At 40.5% G+C, this 21503-nt stretch overlaps 1 protein-coding gene across 5 annotated transcripts in view; it reads right to left on the bottom strand.

The window, feature by feature from the left end:
* Nucleotides 1-21503, bottom strand: part of afap1 (actin filament associated protein 1) — a 231440-nt gene that overhangs the window by 23054 nt on the left and 186883 nt on the right. For all 5 annotated transcript variants that reach the window (XM_075450688.1, XM_075450689.1, XM_075450685.1 and 2 more), the window contains exons 7-10: nucleotides 12212-12298; nucleotides 10848-10923; nucleotides 5547-5699; nucleotides 2597-2808 (exon numbers count right to left, since the gene is read on the bottom strand). In XM_075450688.1, the coding sequence (XP_075306803.1) occupies nucleotides 2597-2808; nucleotides 5547-5699; nucleotides 10848-10923; nucleotides 12212-12298 (528 nt within the window). The remainder of the gene's footprint in view (nucleotides 1-2596; nucleotides 2809-5546; nucleotides 5700-10847; nucleotides 10924-12211; nucleotides 12299-21503) is intronic.

The raw sequence follows: 21503 nt of genomic DNA on the forward strand, positions 1-21503 counted from the left end.
CCTCCCCATTATCATTAAACTCCAAGTGTATTTAATTTCTTTCATTTCTTTCGCAAACTGTTCTGTCCTGTTGTTGTTGTTGAGTACACTAGGATTTAGTTTCCAGTGTGTAAGCTTCTTCCTACAGGTCACTTTTAGGGACAGGAAGAGTGGGCAGTCATCTGAAAGGTCCATTGTTCCAATAGGTTTGGTGTGAGGATGAATAGAAGGTATAGTCTTTGACTGATGGATTTAGGTGTCTCCAGATATCAATTAGTCCTATTTCTGATAATAATAGATTCATTTTCTTTGTTATTTTTGGGGGCCGAGATATTCTTATCCTAGTTGAATCAAGATTTGGGTTTAGCATAGTATTAAAGTCACCTGCACATATTAAAATCCCCTGTGCTTCAATTGTGATCCTTTCAAATATTTGAGTATAGAAATTTGGTTCTGCACCAGGAGGAATATACACATTGTATAAAGTAAACAAGTTTCCATCAACTTTGCCACGGATCATTACGAATCTACCTTCTTTGTCTTTAATAGTAGACAAATGTTCATATGTCACCCTTCCTGAAATTAGTATTACTACTCCCCTAGTATGTTTAGATCTATTTGAGGAGGAGAAGACATATTTAAACCCCTGTCTTCTGAGTTTTTCATGTTCAGCTTCCATCAAGTGGGTTTCTTGCAAAAATGCAATATCTATATTCTCTCTTTTAAGTTTAAGAAGGGTTTTGCTCTGCTTGACCGGGCTACGAAGCCCATTCACATTTAGAGAGACTACTTTCATTATCTGATCCCTGTACATTCCCGCTCACATCCAGAGTTGTATGATGCTATAACCTCAGCAAAATAGGATTTCCCTTTTAGAAATAAAGAAACACATAGATACATTTCCTCCTTGTTTTGAACAAGAACAAGCATTTACACTTATCATAACAAAGATGTTAAATGCAAGAACTTCCTGTAACTGAGGAACCTTTGTCCTTCTAAGGTCCCTGTTGGTGGGTGGAGGAAAAAACCCCTCCTGGATGGTCGGGGGCCTACTTAGTGGTGTGTTGGCTGACCAGCTGGTGTGCTCCATTTCCACTAATGAGTCCAACACTATTTATTCCGCTCAGTCAATGTAGTAATTTCAACAAATAACAAATAACATTTTAAAATATAGAGAGAGTAAAGAAACCTAAACCAAAAAAACAAAACAAAAAACAGTTCACCTCCCTTATTTTCCATTCCTGTCACATACTGATCTGCACATGTTTTAGTGCTTTCAACAATGGGATTATCTTCTGAACTCCTGGAGCTTTTTTTTCACTTGTGTCTCCATGTGTTTTCCTCCGTCGGCCACTTGTTGCCACGGGAACGCCTTCTGTATCCTCTCCTCTAAGTTGGAGGACGAGTCCTCTCTGACAGCGGGCACCTCCATCCCCCGTGTCCGCAGCTCCCGTGTAGCTTGATGTGCGTCCTCGTAGGTCAATGGGCCAGTGATCCAATGGATCCGGATCTTCGTGAACGGAGTTTGGAAACGAATGCCCTTTTCTTTCAGTACTTTTTTAATTCCCCCGTATGCTCTGCGTTTTTCCATCACTTCGTATGCATAATCATGATCAAAGAAAATCAGTTAAGATGAATTTTCTTTTTCCAGGCTAGTTTCAATACTGTTTCCTTGACATCATACTGCTGAAAGTTTATCACAATGGACCGAGATGGAGCGTCAGGTTCCGGTTTCCGCGCCAAAGCTCTATGAGCCCGCTGAATCCGCAGAGACATACCATCGGGGAGAGCCAGCTCCGTGGTCAGCAGGCCTTCCATAAACTTTATCATCGAGTCGCCCTCCGAGCCCTCCGGTACACCGTAAACTCGATTGTTGTTTCTTCTGGACCTACTTTCCAAATGACTCTTTCAGCAGGCCCAGTAGAGCATATTTCGTTGCAGCACCACTTGTTTCCATATCCGAAATGCGCTCTTTTGCATCTGTGATCACCTGGTCGTGTTCCTGGAGCCTGGTCCCGACTTCATTTAGGTTCTCGTTCAGCTCGTGTCTCAGCGTCGCTACCTCATCCTTGAAGTCTTTCTTTAAATCTCCCTTGAGTTCGGAGATGGCTAAGCAAATGTAATTTTTGAAGTCACGGATATTTCCCGAAACAGCTTGTCCGTAGTTACATATCCCTCTTTGCTAGCTAGCAGATCGCCATTTTCTTCGCCAGTCGGCTCCATTTGTTTTTTTGTTAGACTTTAATTGTTCAGTCACCCTCCCTCTCCGGTTCGTGGCGTCTCTTTTTTGTATCCCCCCACTCATGCCTTGTCCTTCAGAGTTTTTACGTTAAAGTTTTCGAGTTTGAGGATATTTTTGACAGCGACTGAGCGGAGCAATTTATTATGCGTCTATCCTGAGCATGTCTTGACCGGAAGTCCTATATATGTGTATTTTCAACATGATATCAATTTCTTTTAATCAAGATTACCTTCAGAACCGGTATGTCATCCCACATCTAGTGTGATGTACTGAAAACAGCTGTTTAATTACTTGTAAATTGATTGAAGCACGATGAAAACTGACATTACATGTGGAGCTTCTTTTCGTGATATATTCATGACACCAGCACCTCACCTCCAGCACAGCCACTTCTTGGCCGTTGCGAAGCAGGCGGAAGGCAAATGGGTGTTTGTGGTCGAGGCCCGGATTGACCTCACAGCCTCGGAGTGGAAGCGAGGCAATGTGGCTCTTAAGGTCATCTCGGTCTTTGTGGAGGAACAGCTGGTTGTCTTTCAGACGGCACCAGCGCTCTCTCCAGCGGTTATTGGACAGCACATTCAGGTAGCCTGTCAGTCAGAGCATTAAGAATAACAAGTATAGCATTTGAGAGAAGCAGATGTAGTGAACTCAAGTGTGAATTTAATACAAAACTTAACCTTTGAGAGAACCAGCGACATTCCTGTATGCAAATACCAGATGGGGGATTTCCACCCCAAAGAAGAGACAGAGATCATCTAATTTACACCAACCTTTGCGCTGTGGAGAGGATTTGGGAGTGTCCCTGCCACCAGACTGGCTCATAACTTATTAAGCATTAACGACTTAGTGCCAACTAAGTTGAACAAACAAATAACCCCTTTTACGATTGGAGAATCCCCAGGGCTAACTTCCTTATCTGGACAAAGGAAATCAAAGGTGATATCTGCTTTGATTCAGCCAGATGAGAGACAGAACTCTGAAGTACTTTCCTCAGATTCACTTTCAGTTGCATCTTAAAACTGTATTAAATGTGCCTTATATCTTTGTACATTTTCTTAAAGGTTCTCAGTGAAATCACAAGCTGCATTTTAAGACCTTTTTCACGATCGTACTTGGTAAAAAAAAAAAAGGAAATCATTATTTTTGAAAATGACTAACTTTTCTGTGGAGCCACATTGCCCCCTAGTGGTCTGTAGTATTGAATAGTTAAGTCTAAATAAATTAAGTAACTAGACATTTATATGAAGTAATGCAACTGTTAACCGATGTTTCCTGCTGTTTCTTTTTGTATTCCATGATTAACACAGGAAAATAACATTGTTTGGTTCGTTATTCATATGTCATTACTTTACAGGTATCCCTCTGAGATCCACAATCATTATCTATGTTATGTTATGGTGTTTATTTGACGTTTTTTATACCATACGTTTATGTCATGTCTTTAACCTTCATATCTTAAAGGGACACTTTGTAATTTCTTCCCCCATCTAGTGGTGCAATTTTATTTTGCAAAGTCGAATGAATTTGCTCTCTAGCGCCTCGCGTTTTCAAATGTGCGTTGCAACTTCTTGAACTACGTCAGGCGGTATGTGTCAAGATTCAAGAAGCTATAGCTTCAGACTCAAGGTCCATACAAACAAAAAGACATCAAGACACACAGTACAAAGGATTACATAACACACATACAATAACACTATAAATACAGATGACAGATAACATGTCAGATAACATAAATTGACATAGCCTTTGGTGTGCAAACAATGCAATTAGTCATATTCCGGGAGTTACCGGAAGTGACGTCGACGCAGCGGTAGCGTTAGCAGCAGTGTGTAGTTGCTATCTGGAAAGTGTTCTTTTAAATAAACTCCCGGTAAACTTACAAACTTTCTAATGCCTCGTTTTGTGAGTTAAGAGCCTATGTGTACTACGGCAGAAGTTTGGTAACAATCAATGCATTATTAGTGGGATAATTTACGAGATAAAATCTATTTACCATTAGCGCCAGTAATAAGCCATTCGGTGGACGTGACGTCAAAATGACGTAATTTCCGCTTGCAGGTCTGGTGTTGGGGAAAACGCGATTCGAAGTGCTTTATGTCCCTCATGGCAGCCTCCATAGAGCTTGCCCGCTCTATGTAGATACAGACAAGTTATTCTTCATTCAGGAGGATAATTGAGATTTTTGACAGAGATAATTTTACACCAATGAGGACTAATTTATGAATGAATATGTTGATTTGAGCTAATAAATTACTTAATTTATTACATAGTGTCCCTTTAACAAGTGGTGTTTTCAGAATCCTCTAGAGAAATGTGTGTTAAGACAAAAGAATGGAGAAATTGAGTTTTCTTTGTTTTATCAAACTCTTAACACTAGAATTAGATCTTCTACTTTAAAAGCCCAGGAAAACGCCCTAACAGTTTCAGGCATATCATTGGCTGAAAGTGGAGCGTAAGCCTGCATCATGCCCCGCCTCCGCGAAGCAAACTCAGGAGACCCGCAAGAAGAATAAGATCAGAAGAAGATGGAAAGACTAAGAAGACAGACAGAAAGATGAAAGGATAGAGAGAAGAGGAAGAAGAAAAAAAAGTATTGCAAAGAAAGAAACAGAAAAGAAACTAGAAAGATATACGGTTTTTTTTGTGTTTTTCGTTCGTCCATCGTTATCTCATCTCGACATCTGTTTTTAGTCGCACGTTTTAACCTCCGCTGCTCATACATTATCACATGGTTTTCTTACAAAGAAAGCCAGCATGACTACAAAGGTGTTATCCTTTAACTGTAAATAGTAACTAACATTTAGACAATTTTAGTAATAGGACAAGAGCCATTCTCTTGTCCTGTCCAAATTACTTGGAAATTAAGTGTTCCCTGTATGATCATCCATAATCAGCGCATTTCTCCAGTTTGTCTTCAAGGTTCATGTTTTTGGTTACATCTTTCAATAAATAATTCATATATGTATATATATTTAACAAGCCGTTGTTGGATGTTTCTTTACGTAATTTCGGTCAATTCAAACGAGAACTCATGAAGTAGCGCTTTGAGACTGATTAACACTCATTTTAACATACCAGAATCGTAAGATTCTGTCTTTTTCCTTTTTTTGAAAGTGGTGCCCACATATACGAGGTAATTAAGGTTTATTTAGATAGTGAGAACACTATTTGTAAATCCTTTATATTCTATCACGTTACGCTACACATATCAACTTAAAATAAGCAGAGAAAACAGTGCACACCCCGTGTGACAGCGCATACAAGCCTTTTGTAGTAATTAGTTGTTGAAGTTAGTTTGCTGATTGTCTTCTGGCTGAGGTCTTACCACAGGTGGGAACGTCTTCTTCTGCAGAGGAAGTCTGTTCATCAATGGATGGCTTCTTCTTACCCAACCCGATGATCTTGGTGATCTTCTTGCCAGCTCCCTTCCCCACGGTCCCAGTTTTCTGCTCTGACTTCGAGTTTTTCTTTGCTTTTCCTGAAAAAAAATAAAATGCATTTCATTATTTACAGTGAAGGGAAATCAGTCAAACACTGTAAATGTCTTTGTAGACAAACTTCTGCTCTATTGCCTTTATCTAAACATAATTAATTTATGTGAATTAATTTTTGTTTGGATTTATTTAGATGCTTGTTTAACAGGGACAAATGCATAAAGCATTTCTTCATAAAATCATACAAAATAAATGCCATGCGTACAGGACACTTTTGCAATGCTGAAAGAGAGTGCAACATTACAAAGTACTATAAAGCGAGACTATAGCCGCATTCGCACCGTAGGAACCTTTGGCAGTTCCTATAACCTTTTAAGGAACAGGGCCGTTTTTTCGTGCATTCGCACATACAGGAATTCGGGACCATCGCCCTCAGTTCCTATAACCATTTTAGCTCCTTCTCCGAGGCTGGGTCTTTTCTGGGTTCTATAGGAACACATCTGACGTAGGTGTTTGGTGGTTGGTAGCTACGCCCCATGTCATGTTGTCACGGCTGACACAGACACAACCTGCATGTGTTTAATAAGTTAAACTTACACGTCGTATCCTTTGTCTGCGGCGCTCTGCTCTCCTTCCTTCATGAAACGAAGAAGTATCTCCTGCGCTCGATCCTGAATCTCTCTGTGTGCTCTTCCAGCCTTGATGTAAGACACCCGATGTGATCGTCCATGATTAATATTACCGTCATGCAGACCATGAACACGGTGGCCTCCCCGCTCTCCATATTAGCTTCTTGTAGTGTTTTTTCTTCTCTCCTTACTTTCCGCGGGTTTTGTTTTGTTTTGTTGTTGAATGTGGCGCTAAAGTAACACGTCACTATCGCAGACGGTTGCGTCGCATCAGTCCCGACCTGGTCCCGACTTATGTGTGAATGCAGACTGAAACAGTTCCGCTGGGGAAGGACAGTTATCAGAACGAAATTCGAGGAGGACCGTTCTTAGAACGGCGTTCTTAGAACTGCTCTGTCCGAATGCGGCTTATGAGTTAACAAACAGTCACACTGGGTTTAATCAGACCCTAGTGGGTTCTCTGTTGGTGAACTGAGCTCATTTTAAAATCCCAGCAATTCCCCCACTCCATTTGGCCTAGTTTCTGTTTAAAAAGAGAGGGAGAGGAATGACGGGGCACATTCTGCTGGACCGAGGACTGACGTGGTGTAAGCCAGTTCTTAAAAGGCTCTGTCTGAGCTGCTGTGCCTGTCTGCACAAAGAAAACAGCTTCTGCCACTACTTGTTCAGCAGATACTGTGGTCTGTACTTTATTTCAGCATGTGTGAGGGAAAATCCAAGAGGAAACATAAGGAGAAAATGGCATCAGTGTCTATATAAAGAAGAAAAGAAAATTGACTTTTAACTTTTCCCAACTGCCAGATATGGAGGCAAAGTAGACAGAGGAGATGAAGTGAGGGAGAAAAATATAAAGCATTCCCCTTTGCTTATGTCATACCAAGTGTCTAGACTGATTCTAGACACATGTGTACAGAAAAAAAACACACTATGTAATCATGAGGCCTGGTTTAAACACACATAAAATCTGGCTGCAGCTATCAGCATCTTGCTGTTATTAATGATCAGTAGATCAAACTGTTATGATAACCAAAGAAATTCTTTGGATTCTATCCTTTTTGTTGCTCTGTTTCACCATTTATCTGATAGATTTCAGTTTGTTCTTGTAAATGAAGAATCTTCCTCACACACCAGAGTAAGTCATGGAGTTCCTCAGGGTTCTGTGTTTGGACCAATTCTTTTCACTTTATACATGCTTCCATTAGGTAACATTATTAGACAGTATGGCATAAATTTCCATTGCTATGCTGATAATACTCAGCTGTACTTATCTATAAAACCAGATGAACCCAGTAGGTTGGTCAGACTACAAGCATGTCTTAAAGACATAAAGACCTGGATGACTCAGAACTGTCTGCTTCTAAATTCAGAAAAAACTAAAGTCGTTATCTTTGGACCTTAGCACTCTGTGGAGAAATTGTCTAGCTATATAGTTACTCCAGATGGTATTTTCTTGGCTTCTCATACTACCTTGGAGTTATTTTTGACCAGAATTTATCATTTGACTCGCATATAAAACAGGTTTCTCGGACTGCCTTCTTTCATCTTCGTAATATTGTTAAAATCAGGAACATACTGTCTCAGAGTGATGCAGAAAAACTAGTCCATGCATTTGTTACTTCAAGATTGGACTACTGTAATTCTTTATTATTGAGCTGTTTCACATATTCTCTGAAAAGCCTTCAGTTGATCCAAAATGCTGCAGCCAGAGTTCTGATGAGAATTAACAGGAGAGATCCTATTTCTCCAGTTTTAGCTTCTCTTCATTGGCTCCCTGTTAAATTCAGAATAGAATTTAAGATTCTTCTCCTCACATATAAAGCTCTTAATGACCGAGCTCCATCATATCTTAAAGATCTCATTATAAGATATTTTCCTAACAGAGAACTTCGTTCCCAAACTGCAGGTTTATTCGAGGTTCCCAGAGTTTCTAAAAGTAGAATGGGAGGCAGAGCCTTCAGTTATCAGGCCCCTCTCTTGTGGAATAAGCTGCCAGTAAATGTCCAGGAAGCAGACACCCTTTCCACTTTTAAGACTAGGCTTAAAACTTTCCTTTTTGATAAAGCTTATAGTTAGGGATGGCTCAGGTGATCCTGAAACATCCCATAGTTAAGCTGCTATAGGCTTAGACTGCTGGGGGGCCTCATCTGTCACACCTTTTCTCACTTTAGTCTCTTTTTCCTCTGTTTAATTTCTCAAATGATATTATGTACATGTGACATTATTGTGGTCATTAACTCGTGTTTCCCTGTTCCAACAGATATCCTTTGGATGGTGTTAGAGTGGTTTTTCCCCTTCTTTCCTGTCTTCTCAAACCCCAGCTGGTCGAGGCGGATGGCCACCCTTCCTGAGTCTGGTTCTGCCAGAGGTTTCTTCCTGTTAAAAGGGAGTCCTTCCTTTCCACAGTCGCCTCAGGCATGCTCAGGACGGGAGATTGGACTGAAGACAAGTTTCGGTGCAATCTGTTGGTTTCCTTAGTTAGGAAATTGTTTTTGAATGGGCTTTATATGAATGAATTGGATTATTTTAAAAATAATTATGATTACAATGAATGGAATTCCAATTGGCTTAAATTGGACTATACTATTTAAGTGCCTTGAGATGACATTTGTTGTATTTGGCTCCATATAAATAAAACTGAATTGAATTGAATTGAATTGCTTTAATTAAATAGGAAGCTGTGTATCCTAAATTTAGGTTTAAGTGTTTATATATTGTGTTAAATATACAAATACACTTGACACATAATACAGGCTTGAGCAGGAAAGCAGACACAGATGTGAGAGTGATTTAAATCTTCTTAAAAAGGAGGGACTTTTAAAGCATTCAACACATTCTAAATCAAGGGTGAAGATCTAAATACCGTCACAAGTTTTCCAAAAATATACAATAGGTTTGATGTGCCAAGATTTTATAGCTCCCTGCTGTGTCAAAGGAGAACAACATCAAGAGATCATGTGACCAAGCATGCCAACTATGCTTCGAACTTGTCAGACTGAAAAAGACGAAAAAGACCTGAATTTGTTTTCCAACTTAAATAAAAAAAAGAAGACTTTAACAAAGCAGCCGACCAGCTACATATCATCAAGAGTTAGATAGAAACAAGCTGTTAGAGAGGCTCGTGAAACATGGCATAGTGAACTTTTAGAGATGAAAAGCATACTGTATCTATGTTTCACTTCAGCTGTCCACTGTGTGGCGCTTTAATCACTTTACCAAGGTCAGTGCCCTTCATTGAGGCATTCTAAAGAATTAAAAAAAAAATCATCAAACAGGAGCTTTTCCTTATAATTGTGTGCAGATGTAATCAACCTGAGTTTTTCCAATTTCGATGCATTCCAGGTTGGACTCAAGTCGGATCAAATTAATTCTACAAAGCTCTCTGGTACATTGAAATTATATGATTGCTTTAAGCACATCTGGGAGATAACTGCTGATCTAACTTCTGCCGTTTTTGTAGCTTCACCGAGTAGATTCCTAAACATGTCTTACACAATAAAGGCCATAAATTGCTGCTCTGACATAATGATGTAAAGACCTTGTCAGACTGGAGATTTGAAATGATCTACTGCTGGGAAATATGATTCAGACCTAAGGGTGGACGACTGAACCAAATCTAAACTGAGAAAAAAAGGAGTGCTTTTGACAATTTTACTTGACAATCTAGATAATGAAGCTGACAAAAAAAATGAGATGTGCCCCCCAGAGGATTTTTTTTCCTCTGAACAAACACATGGTAAATAATGACAAACTCTTTTAACAGCATCTCTTCATTTTGGCATGTCATTCAGTGGGGGAAGACCATCCATGGTAACAAACATGAGAAATAAAATCCAAATGCTCATTTTTCAGGCTTCATGTGTTATCATTAAAGGCTGACCTATACAGAGTTTGGAGAGATTCCTCCCTTAATTATGAGATAGATTACATGACAAAGGCCGCCTGTATTCTAAATTTAGGAGTGAATCCAAGTTATTTGTTCCTAGAAACATCAATACTGTTCATATCCCACCCATCTTTTACTTAACTGTTGCTGTTTTTCTGTACTTCAGTGTCACAACAACGGTACTGTGTGAATCCACACAGATGCAAGATACAGTTTCAAAGTTTAAAAAAGAAAAAAAAGTATTTTTAGCTCAATACATGAACATTTGCAGCTGTTAGGCATAATTCTGCACTGACTTTTGTTTCCCATGTGGCCTGCAGAGTCTATTTTTAAATCCACAGTGACCCTGTAAGGGTCCTTAAAGGGTCAAATGCTTTAGCGGTAGTAATTTAACTAAATATCTATTATCTATCTATCTATTATCACATCAATCCTTAGCTAGGAAATTGTTTTTGAATTGGCTCTATATGAATGACTTGGATTATTTTGAAAATAATTATTATTACAATGAATTGAATTTAAATTGGCTTGAACTGGACTATACTATTTAAGTGCCTTGAGATGACATTTGTTGTATTTGGCGCCACATAAATAAAACTGAATTGAATTGAATTGAATCAATGCTTACCTGCTGCTATGTCTAAAAATGTAACAGTTTATCTTGTTCGTGTGACTTTCACCTTGGTCTTTGGAGTCGCTGTGTCCATTCTCATGGATTGCTTCACCGTCTGAGCTTGGCCGATCACATGACGCTTTCTAGCATATTTAGCAAATATGTACAGGAGGAAAACAATGGGTGAGCACCAAAGCATAAAATGAACAAAACTAATGACAGGTTGAGAAAGTCACAAATGAACAAACCCAGCTGTCTGATTACTTTGGGAACATATGCAACAGGTTGCGTATGAGCTTTTAGACTGAGCTTGTATTTGTTGCACCAAGTTGGGAGAGATTGGTTATTAAAGTCTCTCATCTGGGGGTAAAAAATATGGTGGCTGACATGTGCAAACGGCAAAACAAATCCAACAGTAAAACGCTGCAAGAGAAAAATGCGTCAATCACAAAAATGGCCAAAGCATACGCGACGCAAACGGCAAAACGACTGCAAGAGAGAAACACGCTGCAAACTTAAAACATATGCAAGAAAGAAACACGCTGCAAACTTCAAAACACATGCAAGAGAGGAACGCGCTGCAAACTTCAAAACACATGCAAGAGAGAAACACTGCAAGTTCACTCAAAACACAACAGAAGTTTGCAAGGGCCACTAGGGGTCTCGGCCTTTGGGATAGGGGATGGACTATGGGAGATTGGAGGAGAAACGAAGGAGAAGAAAGTCTAAAGGTACGTTGTCCTTTATGTCTTTTTTAAACACTTAGCATAAAGACATAAAGGACAACGTACCTTTTGACTTTCTTCTCCTTCATTACTATGATCGATCTCCCATAGTCGATCCCCTATCGGATAGGGCCTATCCCTCACAGGTCGAGACCCCCTAGTGGCCTGGCGAACTTCCGTTGTGTTTTTCTCTCTTGCATGTGTTTTGAAGTTTGCAGCGCGTTTCTTTCTTGCATGTGTTTTTGGGGCTTTCTGCACACGCATTATCTGGGATGACATCATTGACGCGTGCCACTGCAGCACAGTTCATTCACTCCGTGCTCTGTGACGGTCGGCTATCTTTACGCAGAGTTTGTGACTGCTAGTTTTGTGCAACATGGCAATTTGGAAATACGCAATAACGAACCATGTTACCAGCAGCAGTAGCAAATTCCGTGTGAAGATGCTGCTGTGGCGGCGTGCGTCGATGACGTCCTCCCAGTAGATAGATAGATATAACAGAAAATGTTGGACTTTTATTAAGGTACAACTTTCAAAAACTATAATTAGTCAAGGCTAAACATTTTGCTGCTCTCAGACCTTAGAAAATCTCGATAAGTGCCAAATTAAAGCATGAGTCACAACCTAAACAAAATGAATAAGAAGAAAAAAGTGGCGATACGTTTATGCATCAGCATCATCTAACAACACATGTGCTTTTATTTACCTTTTCCAGATCAGGTTTGTGAACTGGTGATCCAGATCCAGCTCCGTCCACATCTGCACTCCCATTAACAGACACCTCTCTCATCACCTGGAAAACATAACAAAATTACAAAATGAAAATGTTATTTACAATGAAGTGGGAAGGTCACATGTTCACTGCAGAGCAACTTCACTTTGTACAGTACTATGTGTAGCAGGGATGGTGGACTTTTGGGTCTTATCCCTGATCCTTACATCTGGGTGGATCCTTTTTTCAAAAATACCCAGAAGTATTTCTGCTAAAAACTTCCACAAAATGAAGCAGCTCCCTTATTGGATCTTGAAAGCAAGCCTTGGGTGATGTGGGCCACATGTACAGCCCCTCCTCCCTTTCTTATATCCCACCATGCTACTAAATGGCAGCCAAAGGATCAAAAGGCAATACAGGCAATGCAGTGGAGTCACCACAGGAGGGACAGGGTGCATGCATGTGGGGTGCAGCAGAAGCTGGTGTCAATGGGTGTATCTGCCACACACATTGGAGTTTTACTCCTGCACATCATTCTAATGCCTATATAGTGAGGCCCAGTAGTGGTGAATGAGATCTGCAGGCTCAGGATGAGGTGCTAGGAAACAAGAGGGTGACCTTGATGGACTTTACAGCCCACTGTTAGATCTGGCAGTCCTCTGCATTTGGCCGTGACATGTGATATGTGTAGATGAACCGTGGGTACTGGGAAATGAGATTTCAGATAAACCGCGATGTGCGCAAATCAGCTTATGCACTCTTTGACACACACAAACTCCCCCACGTCTTCTCCACAAGCATTCTGAGCCATCTCTGGGTGGTTTTGGCTTGCAGGGTGCATAATTGGGTTATGTGGGGGAAATGACAGGCTGTGGCTCCACGGGTCTGGCTTGAAGAGCGGCTCAGAGGCTGGGGAGGGGCACGACATATACATATTAGAGGCCAGACTTTACATCCTCACTCTGCAAAAACGGGTTGAAGGTTAAATCAAATAAATATAGTGAAAATTTTTAAACTTGATGCTGATCAACGAGGACAAACTTACATTTAATACAGTCTTTAAAAACTTGCAATAAGTTGTTTACATGAAAGGAAAACACAAAAAATAATCAATGCAGTCTTTGTAATCAATCAATACATTCCTGACAGCATAAAATAGGGCTTTTGATGGAAGGATTTTAATTTTCGTTAAAATGAATCAAATCCTTTTTGAGGGCTTTAATCATTTACCTTTGACGGCACTTGGCGTACACTGCTGATTTTTGACAATTGAGATCATTTATGTAATTTAATATTTGCTTTACTGTAATTTTACAGTTTTTCTTTGGTTTGCACTCCCAAAGATTGCTTGATAGCTTTACTTTTTTTGGTATTTGGTACATGAATAGAAAAAACTTTATCTGTTTACTTCCCTCAATTTTCCAGCCTCCTCCAATTTCTATCTCCACCCAATTTCAAGTTCACATCCTGCTGCTTTTGCTGTATCTCGGATGTGGGAGGCAAAAACTCATTGTTTTTAATTCTATGCTTACAGCAAAAAACAGCAAATTCTTAACCACCAGTATATTCTATATTTTAGAATATGAAACATATTCTGACTGGAATATCTGACTTCTTGTTGGGTTTTTATTCTTTTTTCCCTCCAATTTGTTACTGAATGTACCATCTATAGTGCACCCGTGTTCAACCATTACAAAAAGCAACAGCCTTTAAATAGTTCAACACAGAGGAATGGAGTGATAGTGAAGCTCAGAGTTTATGTGACAAAGGAACTGTGTTATTTTTGACATGTGTACTATCATTATTGTTTTTCTATCAACAAACTTAAATTGGGCCTGTAAACACATGATTTGTGACTAGATTTTGTCTAACAGAGTGATAAGTTCTGACTGCCAGTTGTTAAACTGCAGATGAGAGAGTAGAAAGTAGGCTATATGAAAATAAGACTACCAGTCAAGTATTTTTTTAGTTTGGTGCGTGATAGTCTACGTTTGGTTTTCGGAGTGTGCTAGTGTGAGCTCTCAGGCTGGGTACAATATGCTCTCTCATGTGACTCAACAGTTATTGACTGTAATCTGTGTCCAAGGTTATGTTGCATGGTAGTGTCAGGCTTAAATAAAGCTCACCTTGTGTTCAAAAGTGGGAGTAACGTGGCTCACTCCAAGCCTTAAAGTAAAGAAATAAAGCCTTATTTCTCCAGTTTTAGCTTCTCTTCATTGGCTCCCTGTTAAATTCAGAATAGAATTTAAGATTCTTCTCCTCACATATTAACCTCTTAATGACCAAGCTCCATCATATCTTAAAGATCTCATTGTAAGATATTTTCCTAACAGAGCACTTCGCTCCCAAACTGCAGGTTTACTTATGGTTCCCAGAGTTTCTAAAAGAATGGCAGGCAGAGCCTTCAGTTATCAGGCCCCCTTTCCACTTTTAAGACTAGGCTTAAAACTTTCCTTTTTGATAAAGCTTATAATTAGGGATGGCTCAGTTGATCCTGAAACATCCCATAGTTAAGCTGCTATAGGCCTAGACTGCTGGGGGGCCTCATCTGTCACACCTTTCCTCACTTTACTCTCTTTTTCCCCCGTATAATTTCTCAAATGATATTATGCACATGTGACATTATTGTGGTCATTATCTCATGTTTCCCTGTTCCAACAGGTATCCATTGAATGGTGTTACAGTTGTTTTTTCCCCTATTTTCTGTCTTCTCAAACCCCAGCTGGTTGAGGCGGGTGGCCACCCTTCCTGAGTCTGGTTCTGCCAGAGGTTTCTTCCTGTTAAAAGGGAGTCCTTCCTTTCCACAGTCGCCTCAGGCATGCTCAGGACGGGAGATTGGATTGAAAATAATTATGATTACAATGAACTGAACTCCAATTGGACTATACTATTTAAGTGCCTTGAGATGAAATTTGTTGTAATTTGGCGCTATATAAATAAACTGAATTGAATTGAAAGGGAGTTGCTATGAAAAGAGCTGTACATTAGCTACTGTACTGCCTGTCAGTGGTATTTTGACCAAAGCATGCCATATATATTTCATTAGGACCTTAATAAACTGTGCTGACTTGTGGAAAAGGGGCACAATATTTCTCCAATATAAGGCCCCTTAAGGTATCAGCTCTGCAATCTAGCTAAGGCTGTAAAGCTGATAACACTTTCCAAGACAATAATGAAGACAAAGATGGTGAAATGCACAGGAAAGCCATCCACTGTCAGTTTAGATTACACTGTCAGTTCACAAGGTTGTGTGAAAGCAATCTTCAACTGCTCCAAATAATTGTGTAAATTCTACTTACTTTTCACAAACTTTGTGCAGAAACCAACAAGAAAAGAAATGTTGGTTGAGAAGACATGGCATCAGTCAGACAGACAAAGAAAATAAGGTCACACTGTAGTAGGAGGCTGAAGGCCCATGAGGTAAACGAGGAGAAAAAGAGATCCACATAAGCTAATGAAGAAGTACTATGAAGGTTTAGAGGGATAAAGTCAGGACACAGTATGGCTATGTGGGTTCCATAAACACATCGTCTAAAGACAGTGGCCCTCATTTATCAAACTTGCGTAAGACGAAAACCATGCGTAGGTCGTGTGTACGTTCTTTTCTGCGCATAGGTTGGCAATTTATCAAATCCATCGTGAGCGCAGGAAAGATGAAATCGCCACGACAGGTCTGAGAACGTGTACGCACTTTTCCATTTTGACTTGCGGTGACTGCAATAGCATACCTAAACAGCAGCGTCACTAGTGCGTGCCTCAGGAGTCGCAACAAATCCCTAGGTTAAAATTACAGACTTATCACTTCAAAGAAGGCCCATGTTTTATTTGACTTCAACATAAATATAAACATAAACGCAAATTAAATAAATTAAACAAGTACAACTCCGTAATTGGAAGAGTGATGGCTCATTATTCAACCGCGCACCCTCACACCGAACAGGAGAGGCGCTTTAACACTGCGCATACGCGCGTGCCACTGTGGAGAGGTGTATGGCTCCTAAAGGGCAGGTGGATCTGTCTCTCGGCTGCGGGGGGAACCCTTCTATATACGCCCGAAAAGGTATGCAATATTATTATTGCATGCGGGCTTCTCCATAACATTGCCCAAAAAAATGGAGTGCCATTTCCAGATGTACATCCAGAGGACCCCGTACCCAGAGATCCCTACCACCAGCCTGCACAGCCAAGAGCGCTCAGGAGGAGAGAGGAACTTATTCAGCGATTCTGACTTTTGGTAAGCATTCTGTTATTCAAGGAAAAAAGAAAGGAGAACAACAATTTCTTTCAGCATTTATTCTGTGACTTCAGTGTTTCATTTATGTCTTTCAATGTACTGTCGATAGATTGCATGGTGTGTGTTAAAGCCATCATCCACTTCACGATCTCTGTTTGTCTTTCTAGGACCTCTGTGGTTAACACGGCTGGCCGGTGTGACGCTGCAGACCGGGGGGCAGAGGCAGGCAGACGCTTCGGATGTTGACGGGGCCCCGTATTCGTCGCGCGGGTCAGGTTGCCCGGATGCCACTTCGGATTCATCTGTGAATGAAAAATATTAGTTTGATTAGGAACCTAATTTGTGTTGAATATTAAAGCAACTGTGTTATTTAAACGTCTTGGGTGTGAAGTCATTCTTACCATTCTCGAGCTCTAGCATGGGCGCATCAGTGTCAAGTCCCCCTGGCACGCCCGATGAGGACGTAGCTCTGATCAGGCCAGCCACCCTCTCCTCCAAGGCACTCAAATCCAAACCTGGATCGGAGCCCCCCCCCCCCCCCCCCTGTTTGTGACATGCTGCATCGGAGAGCTGCGACCTTCTTTTTTTGGCCAATTTCATATCGGACCACTTCTTCCTGATCTTATTGGAGAAAAAGTAAAACATCGTTCAATTTTAGATTTAATTTAATCTGGAGTTTATCACATTTTATGTCAACGCTGTTGACAGCCGCGGCGAGCTCCAAGTGCGCGTTTTTTGGGTGCTCTTAATGCCAGCTTTCATACTTCCAAACAGCACCAGGCGGTGTTTCTCCACCTGGGCTGTGAGAGTGTCAAGTTCGGCCTCGTTGTAATTGCGTTTCTTTGCCGCATTTCGTCTATCCATGTCGCAAATTCTAGAGGTGCGGCCTCTCAGCCCCCTTTTGTAGAAGGCGTGATTAGGATAATTACGATGGATTTCAGCTGCCGGATTTATCAACAGCCGCTCGGTCTTACGATGGGATTGGTGTGGTACGCATGTTCTGTAAATCTCACTTGAGCCTCTGCGTACGACGAGTTCTCCGCTCATATCTACGGTGCATTCTACGACGGCTTGATAAATGAGGGCCAGCGTCTGGGAGAATCATTACTCTAACTAGTGGACTATGGAAAGCCTCAGGTACTCTCCCAGCTTTCCCTTCACTTCCTTTTTTCATTGCTTTCCTCTCATTCTTTTCTTTCTTTTTTCGCTCCTCAACGCTATTTCACTTGGGTGGAGAAAAATATTTATTTATATTATCCAAATTAGTCATATGATACTTAAGAACGTCTGTTGCTTAAGGTTTATATTTCTGGGCAGACTATGAGCTCAAGGGAAGTGGACAAAAACTGTTTTTGAGTACAAAGAGGTTGAAAGGGGAATAACAAACAGATTATTATCCAAAGACAGAGAGAGCAGACTTACACACCCTAAGAGAAAACTAGTGATGTTCCGATCAGCATTTTTTGGACTGATCACCGATCACCGATCACCAAAATCATGATCTGCCCGATTGCCGATCACTGCCGATCATGGAAGGAATCTGACATTTCCATGCCTTTCATCTAGCAGAGAGTGCACCATTTATATAAATTAAACCGCCAGAGGTAGCTGGGGACATGTAGAACATGAATCTGGTGGAGTTTGCAGAAAACAATTGTTTTTTTTATTTTCTATTAATATTTTAATCTGCCCATATACACCATTCATTGGGTATGATTTCAGCATCAGATTATTAAACAATGATGCAGTGGAATGACTTGAAAATCACCACAGAGGTAGCTGGGGACATGTAGAACAAGAATCTGGTGGAGTCGGCAGAGAACATTTTGATTTGGTTCTAAATGAAGTTTTCAAATCTGACTATGCAGAAATGAGTTTGATTCTGAATATGCTTCAATAATTTTGTTCTATCCTTTTGTTTTAATCATTAAAAAGAATGTAGTAAAAAAACAACCAAGTAATGACAGGTGTATGTATTCCAACAAATGAAAAATAAACTTCGATATAGATTTCTGAGTTTACGGGGTGCACTTGAATGCACCATAAATCCACTCACACGCTTTACCGTACAACGCGATGTAAACGGGCACTAGATTTTCAAGTGTAGCTAGCGCGACTGTGCCTCTCCGAAGCGCAGATGGCGTGACCGCAGTAAGTTTCACATCTTTCTGACACACTTTGAAGAAATTCCAGACAGGAGAGGTCATGTTGTCGAGATGCACTGTAGAGGTTTTGCCTGTTCGGTTCTGTACACACGTCACGTACCACATTAGAAAGTGGTCGCTAGTAATTTAAGTAAAAAAAAAAAAAAAAGCTAGTAATTTACGTCACGTGATCGGTTTTTTGATCGGCATATTTTTCCGATCGCCGATCAGGCTATTTTTGGGCATTATCGGCCGATCATGATCGGCAGCCGATCGATCGGAGCATCACTAGAGAAAACAACCCTATATCACTCTACTGCTGATGACATGAATGTTACACAGGAAGTTAAAATCCTAAGCTGTTTCTCAAAGAGGGTTTGGGTCCAGAACCTCAGCTGGTAGTGATGACTGCTGATTGAACCAGCATGATAAACTACATGTGCAACAATTAAGCAAACAAAAAACACCAGAATGATTGCGAGAGGAAAAAAAGCCTTCCACAATCTTATCAACTCAACATGTTTTCTATATCCAGGAAGCTAACTATTTAGTGGTAAGTATCTGGAAAGTATTCACAGAGCTCCATTTTTTGTACAATATCCTATGTTACAGCCTTATTACCAAATAGATTAAATTAATTTTTACCTCAAAATTCTACACACAATAACCCAAAATGAAAAAGTGAAACAATTTTTTTTTTAAACTTTTGCAAATTTATTAAAAACAAAAAACAAGTAGTCACAAAGCGAATGCTTTCCGGATGCACTGTATTGACCCATCCCACGTGACGTCACAACAAAAGCGTCAGCCATTTTGGACGTGAAAACAAGTAGTCTACCACAGCAGACAACGGAGGAGCGAGGAACATTCAAAGGAAAATATCGATTCGATCAGTAAGGTTTACATCATGCCGGCATATTGTTGCGCGCCTGGGTGTACCAACAGTCAGCAGACGAGGAAAGATTTGTCTTTTTACCGGATCCCCACTGAACTTGAGCGACGGAGAAGATGAGTCGCGGCGATCAATAGGAAAGACTGGCAACCTTCAGTATACCAGCGGTTGTGTAGTGACCACTTTGTTGGAGGTAAGTGTCGAATAAAGATATATAACATATACATATACATGCAAAATAAAGATAAAGCCTGAGAGGGATTTTCCACGGCACACCAGATGATCTCTCACGGCACACTAGTGTTCCCCCGTGCCATTTCAGGGTTGCCTTTCTACTAGATAAAACATAACACAGCGCCTTTAGTAAAGCACTACGACTTGGTCATTGCAATTCTCGTAATAGCAAGATTATAACACCGTGTCAACGGGTTTACATGTCGTTTATCCTGGTGAACAACGTTAAATGAAAAATGTAAACAAACCTTAGCTGTAAAAAGATGGCGCCCACCGGCTCCAGGGACGATCCACTGGTAAAAGGCAGGTCACATAGCCCGACACAAAATATTTGTAGGCATCCAAACTCTTGTATGCCTTTAGATCCTTTCCCGTGTATGGCGATGGGTTTTTTACAACATAAATATAAAGGTCGTGGGGGCCGAAGTCGGGTAAAGACGAGGCGGTGGCATGCTGTCGGACGTCTGTAAACAGCCCTAGTGGAAGCAAGTACACGTCGTTTTCTAAACCTCCAATTTTCAGCTTCTCCAAATACCTCTCCCTCTGCTGGCCTACTAAATGCCCGACCTCGCTGGATAGTGGAGTTTTTTTCTGCATCTTGTTCTTTCTTCTTTTATTCAATTTTCAGTCTGTCTGTATCGTTACTGTTACTATCGTTACTCGCAAATCGTTGTCTTCTATACGTCCAAAATGGCGGTTGCTTTACGAAAGTCACGTGACTGGGAAGGGTCAATATAAGCCCATACTGCGTTTCTCCAAGCAACAATTAATGTGGGTTTGGTTTGTACAGGGATTTGTTTATTTTCATGGGTCTGGTCATGACCAGAGGTCCGTTTCACAAAGCAGGTTTAGTGAAAACTCTGAGTTTATAGACCCTGAAATGAGGAAAACTCTGAGTTTTCCATTTCACAAAGGGAGGTAACTCCAACCTGAGAAAGAGGGGTAACTTTAGCCTGTTTCACAAAGAGAGGTAACTTAACCTCTCGGTCAGTTACCGTAGTAACAGACTATGAACCTAACCTGGTCGGGACCCTGTGTTCAAAACTGCATACTTCTCCTACTACTCATACTGACTTTTTTCCCAAATGCATACTATATTCGCCGAAATGTTGGGTATGCATCATGAGGTTACTACTCATACTCAAACTACCCAAGATGCAACGTAACTTGACGTCGCCAATCGTCATTTCCTGTCAAAACGGCAGTTTCAAGCTAGCTACAACGAGGGTAGGTTCACTTCCGGTTTTCAAAACAAAAGCACCAATTGTATCGTAATGGCTTTCCCTATGATAAAAGGCAAAGGGTATTTTATTTTGTGAAAATAACTGGAAGTGAGTTGCTCACTGCGGCTAGCTTTAGTAGGGCCGAATTCGTCGGAACAAAATTGTAAATAGCTGAGTAGAAGTCTGTGTTAGTGTAAATAGGCTTACTTATTTAACAGAACATGATATAGATGAGAAGACATTTATGTGTGTGAAAACAGCATTATGTTGGGGATAAAACAACTGCACAGTGAAATAGCCACTTAATATTTACTTTACAGTGTAAAACATGATCAAAATGAGGTACCTCCATGCCGAGGTCTCACCTGTTTGAACAATGGGCCTCTTGCAAGAACCGTTCGTACGCACAGATTTGTTCTTAAATTGTGCGTACGAGTGATTTAAGAGAATTTGCGCATTCACCAATCTTTTCGTATTTTACATTTTCTTTCAGGTACGAACAGAATTTACGAGTGATCCAAACCTGTCGTAGAAGTTTCATAAAATAGTCCGCTGTTAT

The sequence above is a fragment of the Odontesthes bonariensis genome, chromosome 19 (assembly GCF_027942865.1).
Source record: "Odontesthes bonariensis isolate fOdoBon6 chromosome 19, fOdoBon6.hap1, whole genome shotgun sequence".
In the NCBI taxonomy this organism is placed as follows: Eukaryota; Metazoa; Chordata; class Actinopteri; order Atheriniformes; family Atherinopsidae; genus Odontesthes; species Odontesthes bonariensis.